The sequence below is a fragment of the Tribolium madens genome, unplaced genomic scaffold (assembly GCF_015345945.1).
Source record: "Tribolium madens isolate multiple individuals breed KSU strain unplaced genomic scaffold, Tmad_KSU_1.1 Scaffold_2;HRSCAF=44;Tcas5.2_LGX, whole genome shotgun sequence".
Taxonomy (NCBI): Eukaryota; Metazoa; Arthropoda; class Insecta; order Coleoptera; family Tenebrionidae; genus Tribolium; species Tribolium madens.
Window position 1 is genome coordinate 3,575,049 of NW_025400995.1, and position 17,988 is coordinate 3,593,036.

At 33.7% G+C, this 17,988-nt stretch overlaps 1 protein-coding gene across 2 annotated transcripts in view; it reads right to left on the reverse strand.

Annotated features, from left to right (window-relative positions):
- Positions 1 to 118: 118 nt before the first annotated feature.
- The window catches only part of LOC123006305 (ras-specific guanine nucleotide-releasing factor 2-like), a 23,610-nt gene continuing 5,740 nt past the window's right edge, over positions 119 to 17,988 (reverse strand). The window contains exons 4-23 of one of the 2 annotated variants that reach the window (XM_044400704.1): positions 10,644 to 10,750; positions 9,325 to 9,472; positions 8,332 to 9,009; positions 8,157 to 8,282; positions 7,883 to 8,109; positions 7,731 to 7,831; positions 7,555 to 7,682; positions 6,600 to 6,638; positions 4,410 to 4,677; positions 3,872 to 4,204; positions 3,623 to 3,820; positions 3,358 to 3,573; positions 3,217 to 3,311; positions 3,036 to 3,172; positions 2,753 to 2,947; positions 2,504 to 2,708; positions 2,356 to 2,453; positions 2,027 to 2,309; positions 1,782 to 1,979; positions 119 to 1,733 (exon numbers count right to left, since the gene is read on the reverse strand). In XM_044400704.1, coding sequence (XP_044256639.1) covers positions 1,527 to 1,733; positions 1,782 to 1,979; positions 2,027 to 2,309; positions 2,356 to 2,453; positions 2,504 to 2,708; positions 2,753 to 2,947; positions 3,036 to 3,172; positions 3,217 to 3,311; positions 3,358 to 3,573; positions 3,623 to 3,820; positions 3,872 to 4,204; positions 4,410 to 4,677; positions 6,600 to 6,638; positions 7,555 to 7,682; positions 7,731 to 7,831; positions 7,883 to 8,109; positions 8,157 to 8,282; positions 8,332 to 9,009; positions 9,325 to 9,472; positions 10,644 to 10,750 — 3,987 coding nt within the window. In that variant the 3' untranslated portion in view covers positions 119 to 1,526. The remainder of the gene's footprint in view (positions 1,734 to 1,781; positions 1,980 to 2,026; positions 2,310 to 2,355; positions 2,454 to 2,503; positions 2,709 to 2,752; positions 2,948 to 3,035; positions 3,173 to 3,216; positions 3,312 to 3,357; positions 3,574 to 3,622; positions 3,821 to 3,871; positions 4,205 to 4,409; positions 4,678 to 6,599; positions 6,639 to 7,554; positions 7,683 to 7,730; positions 7,832 to 7,882; positions 8,110 to 8,156; positions 8,283 to 8,331; positions 9,010 to 9,324; positions 9,473 to 10,643; positions 10,751 to 17,988) is intronic. The other variant, XM_044400705.1, reaches the window with a different exon arrangement.

Below are 17,988 nucleotides of genomic sequence, written 5' to 3' on the forward strand. Positions count from 1 at the left end.
TATTGAGAACCGCCTATGTCAGCATGTTTTTTGTTTGTTTACAAGGAATAATTCGGTTGCAGGTCATTGAAACAATTACGTTTTATGAAAAATTTTATTTTTAATAACTTGACAGTTCATAATATATGGAACAATGAGATTGTAAAGAAATATATTTATATTTATGTACATATAAAGTTAACATTGTAATAAAAACAGCTTGATAGAGAATCATTGTATCAATTAAAATGAAAATTTTTACAAAAATCTATTGTTGAATTTTGGCTCGCGTAGCTAAGGTAAGTTGTAGTTTACTAAAAACTTGATTTTTTTAATATAAACTACGGTTGTTGCAAGAGTAAAATATCAAGGTAAGCGTATCTATTTTTGTGAATTTATTTAAAAATTTTGTTTCCTATGAACTATCAATGTAACATTTAGTCGTAAACGTAGTGCTCAATAGTATTATAATAGCAAGTCTGATTGAATTGACAAATATTTAAAATTGATTAATTCGGAAAGAAACATTTAGATTGTAAGTGCACAAATGTGCTGAAGTGAGCAAAATTGTAGTTGCCACGTGTTTCGAAACAAATAATTGACTAATAATTGAGCACTAACACATTTGGTGAAACAACAAAAACCGAATCGGTTTGAACTAAAGAGTGACAACTTAATCTATTGTGTCTAACATTTACTTAAACATCCCATTTACTACAAAATAAACTTCATAAAACTACATTAAATGTTAAAGGATGGCACATTATTTTAGTTTATTACACTAATTACGTCTAGAATTTGGCAAACCGCCACTTAACAATGTGAAACCGGTAACTCAATAGAAGACATCCTTAAATCACATAACATTATTGTAAAGTCTGATGTGTAATATCAATTTAGATATGTTTTAAAAGATATGACGGCGTTTAACAACAAAAAGCCAACAATATTACTTACTACATGTAGATATAATTTGCGCACACTATTATCACATTTGATACTATTTAGAACTAACAGATACAATCCCAAAAATTGTTTTTTGTTTAGTTCAAGGTGTAATCATAAAATGAACCATTTTTGGGATACTGAACATTTGTGAAACACAAATTTTGTGGGAGAATTGTTGGTAATCTACGCTACAACAATCATTGTTTTCTCAAGCATGAACAAAGTCAATTTTCTACCTCCTAAGGAAATCATTGATATGTAGGCCTTGTGATATAGAATAGTATCTATGAAGACACTTTATATAATTTGACAGATTTCCTACGCTTTCCCCTAATGATATACTATAACTGTTAACAGTCTTAGAGTTTCAAGGGTCGACTTCCTCAGGAGAAATTAGGTTATTTAATGACAGTGACTTATTTTTTATGATTGTTTTGCAATGTTAGTTACGTACGAAGGTAAGTAACTGTCGAAATAAAATTTAATTAATTCAATATCATTATTACCTCAATTATTTTATAAAATGATGATTGTAAGGGTTTTAAAGAGCAGATGGCTTCGATTGTCGCGTCTATAAGATTGCAGACTATTGTTAACAGTTAAGATTTTGACGATAAGGATAACTGTCCCAGAGCTGAAGTACTTAAACGTGAAGTTCGCGGCTCAATTTCCAATGATGTATTGTAAAGTTCTTCATCATCCATCAATAACGACGAATCTAACAAGTAATTAGCAACTTTAGGTATCAATTCTATTTTATATGGGGTTTGTTGAAAGTGACGAATTTCTCGAATAACATGAGCAATCTGAAACAATTCCTCCACCAAAAATCCTAAATTGTCCCCAAGTCTCACCATTCTCATCTTAGAAAAGTTTAAAAGACCATCTTGAGTAAAATTTGGTGTTCCTTCTTCGATAAAAGACAAATCAGTTAGATAAAGTCCCAAGTAGGGGATACATGGCGGATCACATCTATGGAGGGCATCCCGCAGTGACCTAAACCGACCATCTGATGACACTATATGTTGCAATTTTTCGATTGTTTGCCGAGTCTGCAACCCATAATATTAAAACTTGTCGAACAAAAGTGCAAAAGCACCGTTTTCGACACTTTATCCCAAGTTTTCTTCAAACGGAACACGGAACTGTTAGTAAACGCGGAACAGATCTGTAAAACACCATTAAAATTGTGCAAACAACGCGAAATGTCCGCCACAGCGGCCCATTTTTCTATGGCTGCAACTCTGGCACACAGAGAGGACCGTCGGAGGATTTCCGAAGCCACTAAACAAGAAACGTCGTTGAAACGTTTTGTCATTAAGAGAATATGCGGAGCTCGGCTAGTCTTATCATTCTTCATCCAAGCCTGTCCTAGAAATTCCCTACAAGGACAAAAAAACTAAAAGTTGACACTTGCCTTTGACTTACTCGCTCGAAATCGAGATAAAAATCTGGTGGTCAATGTAGGTCAACTGCTCTGCAATTTCAAGTGCTGAAAGAGTTTCAATACTTTCCTTGCTTGGGGTCTGAAACGCAACGTTGAAAAATTTCGAAACACTTCTCAAATAATTAATACCGAAGGTGCGGAAATTAGTTGGAAAATATCGACTTTAGAACTGTCGGTTTCTTCCTTGGTTAACAATCTCAACAATTGAGCTGCTGCTTTATGCTCAGCTGGGAGCAAATTCGGACTGTAGATAATATCATCCAAAAACTCGATCGTCAAGTTCTTCAATTTGTGGTCATTTTCAAAATCTTGCGCATGTTTGGAGATCCAGTGTCTGTAAGAAATCAATATTTTGGCACACTAATCGCCCCAACTTACCTCAAGACGTTCAAAACTCTCATAGTGCAAGCGGTCGAGATGACATTTTCCTTGTATCGGTTGCGTTCCATGGCGAACTCATCTTGTTCCATCATTCCTCCCCTTCCATCACGACCACTTGGGGACAAATCTCGGGGGTTACTTGATCCAGAAGTGGCAATGGCGAAAGCTGCAGCAGCGCTCGATGTGCTACTCCTGCAAAATTGTTCAGTAACAGATTTTTTAAGAATGTCTTGACAAGGTACAAAACATACTTTTTGCTTGGGAACTTATTATCACTTACCTCCGTTTAGACTGCCGGAATGAAGTTATGACAACTCCTGCCTTGCTGGGTTTTTGGGGGGAGTCGTGTTGGAAACTGGAGCGTGCAGTTGAAGTTGCTTCACCTTCTTGCATTGATCTTCGGGAGCCATAATAACTCTGGAAATTTGTATAAAGTGATGTAACTCAAATTGAATTAATACCTGGAGAACGGCACTCGTGGTCGTTGTTGAGATACTGGCCGATCGTGAAGAGCTGCACGATGCCCGATGCATGGTGTTGAAAAACTGTGTCATATCTTCTATCCGATTTAGTTATATTTGGCTGTTCGGTTTGTTACTCACCTTCAGTGTCTTCCGAGGTACCTCTTTCAACTTTTCGCTCGACGATTGAAGGCCTGTGGTGTGGTTCTTTAGTGGGTGATGGTTCTTTTTTGGGTGACGATGGCTTTTTAGGAGAAGTTCCTGGTTCTCCTTCGTTAGTATCAGACGGTGATGACCCGACTAGTGTTACTGAACTTAAGTTGCTGGGCGAGCAAGGTGCACTTAGTACAGTCACATCTAAGTCAAGATTGCTTTATTGGGTTGGTTAATGGAGTGTTTTCAGTACCTGTCAAAGTTTCGCTGCTGCTGGACGCTGCGACTTTGGGTATGGCAAGATGGGTTTTGTCTTCTTTTGGAGTTTCTGACTGTTCGACTCTGATGGAGATTGATTTTTGGCCTGGGGGTGAAATTGAATCTTTGTGTTGTGTTGTCGGGCTTTGTCGGATGATCCTTGGGTGGGTTTGTTCGTGATTCTCTTCTTCGTCTTAAAGTTGAGGAAGATTAGTTTGTTGGGAGGGATGGTTTGCGGACTTACATTTCTGCAAAGTTGCTTTCCAATGTCTGTGGCCTTGAGAGTCGTAGCTTTGAGATCTGTCTCGCTCACTCATTTCTGAGCCGTATCCTGAGACAGAGCTCGCACCGCTTGTTCTACGCGGAGAAAAACTACTACGTCTTCGATCATCGTATAATTGTAAAGTATTTTCGTCTTTGTTTGAAAATACTTCAAGGGAAATAACAGAGCCTTGTGGTTCGGGATCACTACTATAGAACACTTTCTTTAAAGCTTCCAGGACAGTTACGCCGTCAGTGAAAACGCGATATGTAAGGAGGAATGTATTTAAGAAGTCTATGGAGAGGAATCTTAAATCTGAAAAGAACTTTTTTTTTATCCATCACTTGTTGTGATGAATTGTAATGTACCTTCAATGATTGTGCAGAAAGTTGATCAGGGAATGGGTAAATCATGCATTACAAGAGAGGAACAAATGATAAAAAAATTCCCAGATTATATGGATTTTATAGTAGTCATTTAACGAATTAAGAACACAAGAAATTTTCCATTTTTCATTTACCAGTTAGTCTTTGAAGAAGGCGTTCTGGTGTTGCGTATCTTATTTGAGGAACTTTACAAGAGTTCATTGTTCTACTGAATCGGATATCTGCCTCGTCTTTAAACAACTTTGGATCATTCTTCAACGATTGCGGAAGAGTGATGGAACTGTTATCAGACATCGTCGGACGTATCATATCGTTAAATTGAACATTATCCAAGCACTGGCTGATATCGGAAATCCATGCAGCTTTCTCTTGCATCGAAGACGCCAACAGATGCACCGTGACCTAACCAAAGACAAACATCTCTCAAAAACCGGAACCACCGCGACTATATTTATTATCTTGTCGCGAAAACATAAACGTGCTCGCAATTTTCTGTCCCGTGTACTGTTTTGCATTTTAATTATTTACGTTTATAAAGTAGGTACACTACATTTTCTCTTTCAATTACGTGAACAGGCTCACCAAAACACGCATCGATAGCTTAAAAAACACTTGACAAAAGCACTCTATTATACACAACAAGTAATAAGTGCATTAAGAGATTTTGTCAACGGAAGCTTATTCATGTGTACATACGAGCTTTTCGATCGTGTTTGTTACTCCTTTTCTGCCTTTTATTGTGTAAACTTAAATTGCACTTTTACTCTCTTTTATAGCATGCGTAGCACTTCTATCAGCCTATCACATATCGACCTGTTTGCTTTGACAATTTAATTACGTTGGAATTTTATTTAATTAATTTGAATAATGAAAACATTTTAAACAATATATATTCATAAATGCCTCATGGAAAATTATAAAGCTAAAATGCATTCACTCGTTTTGCTCGCAGAATTCTAATATAACTAATTTCGATTTTACTCGAGTAAAGTTGCTCTGGGCAATAAAAGACCAACAATAAAGTTTTGCTATATTTGAAAATTTGCATTTGATCTGTGAAGTCTAGAATTCTAGCGTAGATCGCTGTTTTCAAATTAAATTCAAATTCATTACTTGAACATTAAAACATATCACTGTAAAGTTTTCTACGTTAAAACGGTAGAATTATAGTACAGAGAGTCAAAACCAGGTGGACATGCCGTGTATTCTGTATAAATGACGTCAACGTTTAAACGTTTCAGTTAAAAGTACCCGAAGAATGAGATATGAATAAAATTATTAGTAGTTTAAGTGAACATTTTTAGTAAAATTTTCCAAATAGAAAATGATATTTCATACATCTTCTGATTTCAAAATTTATTCGAATTTTTTGTTTCAACTACATTGCTTTTTGAGAAGGATAATATAGTCAAAACGAGAGCGAAAACAGAAACAAAAACTCTAAAAATATTTTTTTTTGGGAAAGTTTATTAAATTTCGTTAACATGAAGTATTAAAGTGTGTCTTAGAGTTGAATTTTAGCATTTTTAACGATGCCAATGGCGCAGACTGAGATAGAATTTAGGGGGAGTTTACTTACGTAAAAAATATCGAGTATCACAATGAGAGTTGTGTTTTTTTATACTACTTTTTCCACTGGCGATTTTTAAATTATATTTGTTATATTTGACAGTTAAGATTTTTGTTATTTGACTTATGCGGTACCCAAATTGCTTGAAAATAACACAAATTGCATTAATTTCAATGAAATACGTTGATCTACAACAATCTCTCACACTATGCATAGTCAGTGATGATAAAAAGTAGCATAAAATGTTTCTAAAAACAGTATCACAAAGCGCATTTTGTGTAACTGAAAACAGTAGCACAAAATGTTCATTGTGACCATAAAATTGAAAAAAAAGTTTTATGCTTTTTTATGCGCTTTCCCTTACTTTAGCTTTGTTCACATATTTGGGCTTACGCTCTCTCTCTTTTTTATTATGCTTTGCGTTTTTATTTGCTCTTGTGCGCGCTCCTCCCACTCTCGCGTATGCTACTTTACTCTTTCCACTTTTATACGTTTTGTTCACTTATTTGTTCTTATGCTTTGTCTCTTTCTGATTTTGCCTTGCGTTCAAAAATTTTGCCAATAAAATAACATTGAACAAAGTTACAATTTAGAATACAGCTTCCTTGTTTCCTCTTCTAATAGCCTGTAGCAAAAAAAACTTGGAAAATTATTTTTCCAACGGAAATAAATAGTCAAAGTGCAAAATTTAAACTCTCATACTTCGAAATTTTTATAGATAATTTTTTTTAACATTTTTTCTATGATATCTTACCTTATATATTTTTCTCTGGGGCCTGAGTTCTGGCGCACCCTGTATGTAACTAACTGCATATAATTTATTCATTCAAACAATATAAAAATAACAACAAACAGTAATTTAAATAAAATTAGATAGGGTAATTTTAGTCAGAGGGGGGGGGCTAATCTGCCCTCCCGTAATGACGCCCTTGTTCTAAACTTATTATACATGTTGCTAATTTGAATTTGAATTACTGAAAAATTGCTGACTCCGGACCTTCCTGAAAGAAAGCGGGACCTTATGCCGCTGCACCACCATGCTGCCCGATAGTCTCAATGTTTTAAAAATTCAAATTCAATATATTCATACAGACTTTTTACATATAGAACTTTTTCAAAAGAGTATTTTTTGCATTTTTATAATGTTTTGGTATTTTTCTAAGTTTCTTGAACCCCCAAGAGTGCAAATGGTTCAATTTTGAAGTTTTTAATTTCTTCGATTTTTGTCGAAACTTTGGGCGTTTTTCGGTATTCGGAACGGTTTATTGCTAATAATTTCGGAATTATTGACGTTAGTTTTTTGAGTTTGGTACCGTTGGAAAGCAAATTTAATTTTTTATCATATAAAAAAAGATAATTATCCTACGTTAAACAGTTAACGAAAAAATTGCTGATAAATTCAAAAATATCTAATATATTAATTCAACTATAACTTCTAAACGATCAAGAATTTTGTAGTCTCAGCGCCAATCGATTTCTCGGAACATTTCACATATGTAACATTATAACGTTTGAAGTATAATTTTGCCGCAACTAACGAAACAAAAAATGTAAAAAATTGTGAATCTTCTGAAGTTATGACAACATCGAAAATAATTGTATACAAAATTCGAATATTTAATTTGGTTGTTTCTAAAATATAATTTTAGTTTTATTGTCTGACTAAAATTTGATTTTTTTCTGATAATTCTGAAATTGTCATTTCTAACCTGGCCAGGCTGCGATCCGTCCTTCAAGTCGACGATGATTTTGAAGTCGCGGTTATGTAGACTGCAGGTCGCAGCCGATGTTTCGGAAATTCCCGACGATTGACTCGAAACTGAACAAACCGATGATTCTGAAAATGAAAGTTAATTACCTGTCCGCATAAGCGTAGTTACACTACCATCGTCTTCAGGATTGTCACTTGGATCTTCGATCAAGAGAGCGTCAGCTAGGGGTATTTTCCCAATGTCTGGCACTAAATGAAGTTTTCCGCTTGAAGTCCTAAAAGGTCATATTTACTCGCTGTAATGAATGGTGGGAATAAATTAACACCTTGTGGCGATGATGAGGTGATTCGAGAACAAGAAACATTGTCGGACGCATTCCTTTTCGCTTTTGAAGTTTAATTTGCTTCTCGAGCTTCTATGTTTTTCAGAGGGTAGTTGAATAAGACTGCCTTGACGGACGAAAACTTGGCTTACGTCGAGGAGAATATCGCAACCTTCTACTACCATTCTTTCAACGGCTAGATTTTTTCGTAGATTCTCGGTTTCAGACACCTAGAAATTGGGGTTTAGGTGGGGGAGTAATTGAGTGAGTTTGTTACTTCGTCGTGCATTTGCCTGGAAAGGTCTTCTAGTTGTTGACGAGCGTTTTGGAGGCTTTTTCGTTCGACGTGATCGTGGGGAGTGTGGGCTAACAGTTCGTGGAGGGTGATAATGTACCTCGGAACCTGAAATATTTATGCATCGACTTGGTCCGGGAAAATGTAATTAAATTACCTGATGCATAGGATATGTGAGGAAAGTCTCTAAGGATCTGCCATGGCAGGCGGGTTTGCTTTCGAGTCGCTTAAGCATAGCCGAAAATTGCGGTGATTGTTTGCACTCGGTAAGTACTTGAAGGGAGTAGTGATGGTTTCTGACGTACTCTTGATAAATGCTTAACATAGGAAGCAGCATGGAAAATAAATCCCCTAAAACTAAGGTAGGCCAGCTTTCAAGTCTTGATGTTAACCCTTTGAGGAAAATTTGGTGTAAAAATAGCACAGTCTCGCTATTCAGAAAAATCGAGTTGACATCTTCGTGAGAACATGGCGGTTTTTTTGACGATGCAGCCATTTTGAACGGTCGCAAAAAACAAGAAACGAGTACTTCCATCTGCTCCATGTACTCTTCTTCGGCTTCAACCATACGGAATACGAGACTGTTGCGTTTTCTCATACTTTCAGCATGAGGACTTTTGATGTATTGTTCGACGATTTGTTTCCAACGACGACGACAGAGCCATCCGCGGAAAAAGCTTTGAACCTTCTTGATTTTCCTTAATTCGGCTGAATCTTGTTCAATATGAGCAAATGGACCAGACACGGTTGATGTAGAAGTTCCTTGATTTGATGTCAAACTGCTTGTTGATTGGTGAGTTGGAATCGGTTTCCATTCTTTTTTCAAAGCAAACAACTACACCAAAACGATCAAATAATAAAAGCTGAATTTATTCAAACTACCGAAACATAACTTTACACCGATAAGGAACTTCCTGAAAACTCTAAACGGTTTATTTCCCAAAGGATTTACCGCACGATATTATTTGCGAGATAGAATTCGCTGACTTTTGTTTGTTTAAACCTGAACCGTATCATTTTGTAACTCAAATCACTAAAAAATATGATTGTTATGAAACCGAATAAACTAGCAATCTCTTAAATTTCCTCATTGTTTTCGATGAATTTAATCGATAAATTGAACCAAAAACAACTACAAAACAAATTTTACCTCAGCTCGAAGCTTTTTGATTTCAGAAGCCAACTCTTCGCATTGCTGTGTATATTGCCACTTTGCTGTTTTCTCCGATTCGACGATTTGTAACAAATGCAAATGTTTCTGTTCCAGTTCTTCTTTTTGCAACATCAACTTGTTAAAACTAAAATAAAAGTATTTGAATAAAACAACGTAAAATTCTACTTGGCTTATGTTAAAAAATGACAAAAGCTGTCATGACTCTTCTAAATTAAAACTTTGAAAAATTGTAAAGTGTAAACGGAAAATGGTGGATGCGCCGGGCGAACTAATTAAACTGTGCATTTTGAATTCTGCGGTTTGGTTTAAACACAACTAAATTTACGTAATTTGCTATCATTTGCTAAGCTAATTGATGAGCTCTGGCCGAAGCTGTGTGCAAAACGAAATGCGAAATAATATTTGTCGCAAGCGTAAAATTTGAGTTACCTAATTAGATCATTTCAAACAAGAAAGATAAATCGTCGGGATATGTAATTTGTCAGCAAGTGAACTCGTCATTTTACACAGTTAAATACAGTACCTAATTCCATCAGGATGCAATTTTATTACCCGGGGGAAATGAATGGAAAGCTCAATAAAATGCAAAGCGGTGTCAATTAATAATCGTTTTGAATTTCAGCTTGAAATGAAGGGTCACTTCCCGTTATTCCCTACCAATGAACGTTTCCTTCAAGTAGACCTAAACAAATACTCTTTTGACAATTCCATTCAAGTCAAAAACCGTTTTTTAATGAAATTTTCCGACTCCTTGAATAAACGGAACGTGTTTGTGCCGCAAAAAGCTTACTTTTTACGATCAAGACATAAATTTCTAACACGTCAAAAACACATAAACCGATGTCAAGGTGAAAGTTTAAATTCAGCGCAGCTAGGATTTTAAAAAAAAAGTGTAAACGCTTTTAGGTAATTTTTAATCTCTAATCCGCTGCAAATATTTTAAAACTATAGTCGCAAGGCATACTTTTGTTAGTCATTTTTCCAAAGCGATGTCAGCATTAAAAGAGCTTTGTTGGCTTTAAAGTACGTCATCCTGCAGGCGGTTTTTGACATGCGTAAAGGACCAATATTGTTTTAAACTTTTAACAAACAAAAAGACTGAAAATTTTGTATCAGCCAATTAAACTCGAAGATTCAAGCACGTAAAAAACACTGTGCAGTCACACGAAAAATGTTTTAGCAGTCTATTGATTTCAAGCTTTCAACGAAAATGTTTTTTTTTTGATTTTTCATAAAAGATTTAGTAGTTTTTTGTAAATAGGATTTTGCTACAGTCTTGCGACCGCAGGACTTACCTTGCTTCTCGTATAGCTTCAATCCAGTTTTTACACTCCATTTCATTTAAAGCTCTTAGCTCGTACTGGCGAATATTTTCTCTTCTATACGATATAGCGAAACAGTACTGGAACAAATAGAAAACAATTTCAAGAATTAATTGTCTGGATATATCAACACTGATTCGTGTAATTTATTTAGAATGTTATATGGGAGAGAATTTTGTTATTCGCTGCAGTCATCTCTACTAACTTAGATGGAAAAACTTTGTTCAAGCTCAAGCAATATTTCAAGTATTAAAATTTTGGGAGTAGTTTCTGATAAGTTTAAAGTTTTTTTGAAATAAAATCTCATTTAAATGCTTTCCATGTTTTAGGAACTAAGCCCAATTAATCTGTTGTTTTTCAAGCAAATTGAATACTTAATGTCGATTTAATTAATTTTTCAACTGACGTCATTCGATGTCACTAAAGCGAATTCTATGACCATAAACAAACACACGTCGATAATGTCTATAACTCTAACAAGTTTATTTTAACCAACTCATGCAAGAAATTAAAAGCCGATAATGACAACATTATTATTAATTTTGTTAAAATTGAATGGGGCTTTGAATTGCTTCGCAGGCTTTGCACGTATTTAATATTTAGAAGGAGATTTGGCTAAAGTTGCTTTTGAAATTCCTGCAAAGTTTTCTCTAGCCTCAAGGTGATTTTCTGCTGTTTACTATGAAAATGTATTTGAAGTTGACCCAGGCTTTTGCAAAACTCAACTATTCTCCAAAAATCGTTAAACTTCCAACATTATCTTCAAATTTTTTTCCCAAGAAGTTTAATTTTGAATAATAATGCAAATTTTGAAACGTGCAGCGGCATTTAATTATACGAATTTTTCCTGTGAAACACTTTGCAGGTTGTTAATTTAATTAAATGAATTTTAGTTATGATGTAAGCCGCATTATCCCCATAGAAACAATGCATTATTATTGAATAAACAATGTACTTACCATGAAAAGGATTTGCGCAAACTGGCAAATCCTCGATGGGAAATTTAGTTTATTGAATAAATAAAATAGCTTTATAAGGTCTAAAAAAACAGGCAAATGATAAGAAGAGTAGAATAGGACTACCAGGTTATATTATTTTTAGCTCTGTATTGATCCACCCAGCATCCGCATCACGGCATGTAAGCTAAGCTAGGCCGCTGATTACTATTTAATTATGCATCCTATAACAGTGTACTATCAAATAATCAATTGATAATTGCTCATTATGACCGAGTAACAAAGGGCAATAACTTACAGCCGTGGGTTTATTTTGCATTCACGTGCAGCCAATATTGCCAGACACATGGGAATCAGAGGCTTTTCAACTAAAATTTACACGAATTGCACAAATAACAATACCATGAATTTCGGATTTTGAAAAACAAAAACTGTTCCACGATTTTTACACTATTTAAAAAATGATTTTAGGTCTCTTGATTCCTCACTGGACATCAGGTAAATCTCGGTGGAAATAACGGTGGGATCTTTACATTTGTTTCTTCCTCCAGATAACACATAAAAGCACTTAATAATTTAGCAGGTCGGAAAGAAAGTTTCGTTTTTTGCGCCAATAAAGTTGAATCTTTTAAATAACACCTATGCGCTTGTACTGGATCAGATTCATTAAAATAATTCGCACCTTTTTCCCAGCTGGTGTGAACTATGCTTTTATCTCTGGCTTTTGCTTTTTAAATGGCCTTTAACGTCAGATCCAGTGTTGTCTTTCGGTATTTCAGGCATTGCAGATATACGTTTATTGCGTTAATTTAATCAAAGCTTTGATCTATTACATGATTGAATTATAGTTCTCATAGAGACTGGAAAACAGTTTTTTGTTCCCTGTCAGACTCAAAGCGGCATCCTTGATAAAAATGTTTTAATTTTTAATGTGAAGCTATTTTACATGAAATTTCTTTATGTTCGCGTTGTAAAAAGTGAATCCTTTTATATGAACAGCGCGTTTTCCTGCTGCTGACGTCACAGCAGGCTGCTCTCGACGTCAATCTCTAAAGTGTAAATTACTTATTAGTAAATTTTATTTGGGTTGAATAGAAATACTTCATAACTCAATTAATTTTCGTATAATTTCTCAGTATTTCCCTCATCTGCTTATATTTTCCGAACCACCGTAGGCAACTTCCTCATCTTAAATATTATATTCAATTATAGAAACTCGTCACACATCTTAATTAATCTTGAAATTATAAGCATACCCATGTTTTGTTTCCTTACAACAAAGCACTAGTTATCATAGTTTAAATTTAAACTCCAGTTCCCAACTTTAACATCCTATACGTTATTTATTATCGTAGGTAATCTGACCCTAACACTTTCCCTACTCGCATCATGAGGGCTTTTACAACCCTGATAACATAGGCGTGACCACAAGGGCAAGGATGCTTGTAATGTTTGTGTATATGTACAGGGTGTGTCAGAACTCGTGCCCCAGAGAAAAATTTTAAGTAAGCTAGGATACCAAGAACACGGAAAAAATGTTAAAAAAATTCTATCTGTCAAAAAAAATTTACATATATTTTTTGACATTTGACATTTTTTTATGCCTACTTAATGATACTGATGATCTTATATATGTTTTTTATAATTATTTAGTAAAAGTACTAAAACAGAGTTACAATTTAGTATAGAGCTTCTTTATTTCTTCTTCTAATAGCCTGTAGCGAAACAATTTCTAAAATTATTTTTCCAACAGAAATAAATAGTCAAAATGCAAAATTTAAACTTTCATAACTTCGAAATTTTTGTAGCTAGATTTTTTTTTTAATTTTTTATGTTCCTGGTATCTTACCTTACATTTTCTCTGAGGCGCGTGTTCTGGCGAACGCTATATAGTCTATCACATTTATGGCCTAATCTCCTAGGATAACAAGAACGAAACACCGAAAAAATCAAAGCAATTTTCCAGCCATTACTCGGGATTAATTAAATGAATGTCGCGATTTTTCGACTTTGTCGAACATATCCGATTTTTGGTTAAATTTAATTACTGACGTGCTTGTAACTAAGAGCCCACGACCTGTTTCTATGGCAAGGGAATCTAATTTAGGACATTTGTTACACAAATAAAACAAATAATTTGTCAAAACAATAGAAAGAAGCTTTTAGAAAATATTAAGAAATGTACACCTGGCCTGTAATAAATAAATAATTAGATCGTATACTAGGCGACTATAATCAATACCGGCAGTGAAAGGATTAGCCCGATTCTTATCGAAATGTAACAAATAAAGAGCTTTTATTTTGAGAGCTTCCTAGCTTGCTCATGTAAACAGGAAGCAGAACTATGTTAACTGAGTACTCGTTTGATTAATTAACAGAATGAATAACATGATATTATTCCGATCCATTGAATTTACCCCACAAGTTTAAATCCCGACGTACTGAAAACATTCCGACATTTACTCGGCGACAAAATAAGCTTTTTCACAAAGGAAACTAAAATTATTCGCAACACTACAGAAATTTAATCCTCACAAAGTTCATGTTTTACAAAGGATGATCAGACTGGGAAAATTCAAAACGAGTGTAATTTTCATCAATAAAATTTAAATAGTAACCAACAATTACCAACAAAGAGATTTTTAATCAAAAAATAATAAAATTTAAATAGTAACCATCAATTAACAACAAACAGTCTTTTAATCAAAAAATTACATGTTAATTAGAGGTTGTAATACAGTATTTCCGGAAATATAAACATCCCGTAGCAACTAACTTTAAATATTGTTTCTGAAACACAGCAACATTAAGGTAAATACAGTTAACAATACGTTCTGTAAATATTTACATAATAATGCCTTATTGACTTTGTTTAAATAAATGAGACATTTTTAAATGTATGAAATTTTTTAATTCAATTAAATTCGAATTATGTTGGGTGTTATGAATTCGCAACTTCATTCCTCAAGCAGATAGAATGCTATTCATGACAACACTGTCATGCAAAAATGAAATTAAAGATAACACGTGAAATTAAACATTACTTTTATGACTCAAGAGATGAATATTTAAAATCATGTATAAGCAAACAGTGATTTAAAAAATGTAATTTTTAACGTAACATTTGGTGCTTTAACTTTTTTTTGGAAAAGTTCACAGTTGAATATTTTAAGGCCATGAATAATTCATAGGGTTCGTAACTGAAGCCTTCGATTTTAAATTCCTATTAGCACGTATCTATTATTAAACTTTACGCGAGGAAAACTTATTTCCAAAATGAATAATTAGTCATGAAGTGTTTACAGAAGAAACGAGAAACGATGTCAATTAACAAGAAAGTAATTGACGGAATAGAAAAAGAACAGGTTTGTGTAATTTCCTTAATCGAGTTAAAAAATCAATCAGCCATTGAATTAGGTCTAGATCCAAGGTATTGTCGAAAAAAATAGCGGCATAACATGAATATGTCGAGAGGAATAAAAGATATTCTGTAATTATTTCAAGTTAATGTCGGTTCTTTATACCCTAAATGTCACGCGAAATACACACACGCATTTCTCTTTAAAGCTATTAGAATTTACTTAATGTATCATTTAATAATGCGATGTTGGAACTATATTCAAAATTAGGGAAACTAATCTTTGATACTAATTTGTTATGCAGATAACATATAAATAAATTCATTTTAGTGGTTATAACACTGGCAACACTGTCGTTGCTTGTTAAAGCTAGAGGGAGTAATTATCCTCAACTTTGATCATAACTCGTTTACCAAAATATTCATTTGACACGGATTGACCCTCATATCTGTTCAAACCCTTGAGCGCCGTGACATATGTTTTAACAACGTGAAAATGTATTTAGATAATGAATTTTAGATTAAAAAAATCAATACTAATCGTAGATTCTTCTCCATAATGTTATCGCTTTATTGATTTACCAGAAATAGGAGGTTCAAGGCTGGACACCATAATTGTTCAAAAATTCTAGGCCAATTGATGGTTTAGACCCTCTTTGTACAACACCAATGTTTATCATAAAGGTAGAAGATAATCCTGGCTCTAATCCCATAAATTGTATCAAATTTTCACCCCTTGAGGTGATTACTTGTTAGAACTTAATTATAGACAATTTCTATCTCAACTCAAATATATAACGTGAGTATTAATTGAGTATAATGTTCAAGGGACAATCAGTTTAAAATCTGTTAGTTATTTGCATTTTTAATGTTTTAAGCACATATTTTTGTAAAATGGCATAAATAACTAAATTTTCGTCTTTTAATCTGTTTAACTCGAGCAACAAAGCGATGAAAATTTGATTAAAAAAATCTCAGAGGCAATCCTTGACTTGGAACAGATTTCATTGTAATTTTCTCAACTCTAACAATAGCAAAAATGTATTAACGATCTTTCGGAGACGTTGAGTTTTTTTAATAATTTAATGAGTGTTTCATCCAAATAAATTAAATTGTAATGTTGCGTGCTATTAATTCAGATCACAGTTAAATTTCCATACTATGTAAAAGTACGCAGTGCAGCTAGTAATGTCCTTGAAAGAGTAATTTTTAATATAAACCTGTCGATAGCCCTTTCAGGAATAAATTATTATAAACGGCACATCACGGGATTATGTACAATCTAGAATGTACAGTCGATTTTTTTTTATTTGCTGGTGGGGTAGTGTGAAATAAGAACACGACATGACCTTTGTTTGTTTTTGATGTTTTTGACATTTCACAGCTTCTGACATTTTGCTACTAAAGTCAAAAATTAAAGCTTCTCCCTGGCATTAGGATTTTTGTAGGGCTTGAATTACGATTGTTATGATGATATAGAGAGTATAAATATTAGTCTCAAAACACCTTACACAAATAAGTAGCGAGAGAGCAACAAGGCTGTTTACAAATGTTGAAAAGAGATGGTACTTCTTTCGAATTATGAATTGAACTACACGCATAAATAAAAAAACGGACTTTAATATTTCAACATAATTAATGCGAAATAAAGATTTTGAGAATACATTAAATATTTGAATGGTGGTAGAAGATCAATCGATCAGTTGGCACTCGAGGATACGTTTAACTCGATTCAATTCAATCCTTCTTTGTATATTTTAAATAACTTTCACCACTTTTAGTTACTTGGGAAAACTTTCACAACTCTCTTGTGTATCAGTTCGCAACTTCCAATGACAAATCAATGAAAAAATAGTCAAGTGGGTACACTTAATTCGATTTACTTCTTATCAAAGTTGAATATTTTATTTCCAACAAATGCCACCATTAAAATGTGATTCTTCCAATGTCGTCAAGGCGATAAGGGACAGCAGCACACACTTTTTCATCTGATTTTCTCCTAAAATATATTTCCCTATTTGTGCAGTCTATTTCACCAGAAAAGAAGACTTTTTTTATTTTCAAGGTCACAGAAAAAATATATCTCAATGCATTCGTCTTTCAGTTTACTGAAAGAAAAATTCACTTGCTTCAGATAACTACTATGAAATGGAACACCGCAAATTGCAATTTAAGAGCATGCTCCTCATTATGTTCTTCTTTCTCAAGAAAATATTTAATACCCTCATATTAGTTTCAAACAACATCTCATTAAAAATATCTAATCAACGAACTAACGTCATGCGTTTGCTAATCTTGTTTCTTATTGAGAAAGAAGATCATATTTATTTATTTTCAGTTCAAAAATCTAAATAAAAGTTTTAATAGTCCAAAATAAATAGAAAATTGTGTTTTTGTAAAATCGTATTAAAATTAGGGCATTTATGCATTAATTTTCGGGCGTAAATAGTATCTTTTGGGCCCTAAGTCCTAAAAAACCAGCAATTGTAATATCTTTTATTGAAATATGTAGTTACAAACATTTAGCTATGCATATAAAAGCTGTTTTATATCGATACCATGCTTCAAAACCATAACCGAACGAATCGTAGAATAATGGGAGCATAAGGTAGATGGGCAAAATTTCTGCGACTCTTCTTTGAAATAAACAAGTAAAACGTTTTCATTAATCTGGCGGTCAGCGATATTTTTCTGGGTGCAYCATAGCAAAAATTCATTGAAAGTTTTTTCATCGATTTTTCTTGACTTTCGTGGGAATAACGCAAGTGTTACAGCTTTCGCTTCTTCGGCTAAAATAGCTATTTCTTCTTATTTTTCGTTTTTCGGACATATTTTTATCACAAATTCAACTTCTTGAAAGATCACGTCAATAATTTTTTCATTATTTTGTTTTTATTTATTTGCATCATATTAGCAACCAAAAACAACTCGATTTTTGAGAACGAATCCTGCCATGCTCCTCATTATGTTCTTCTTTCTCAAGAAAATATTTAATACCTTCATA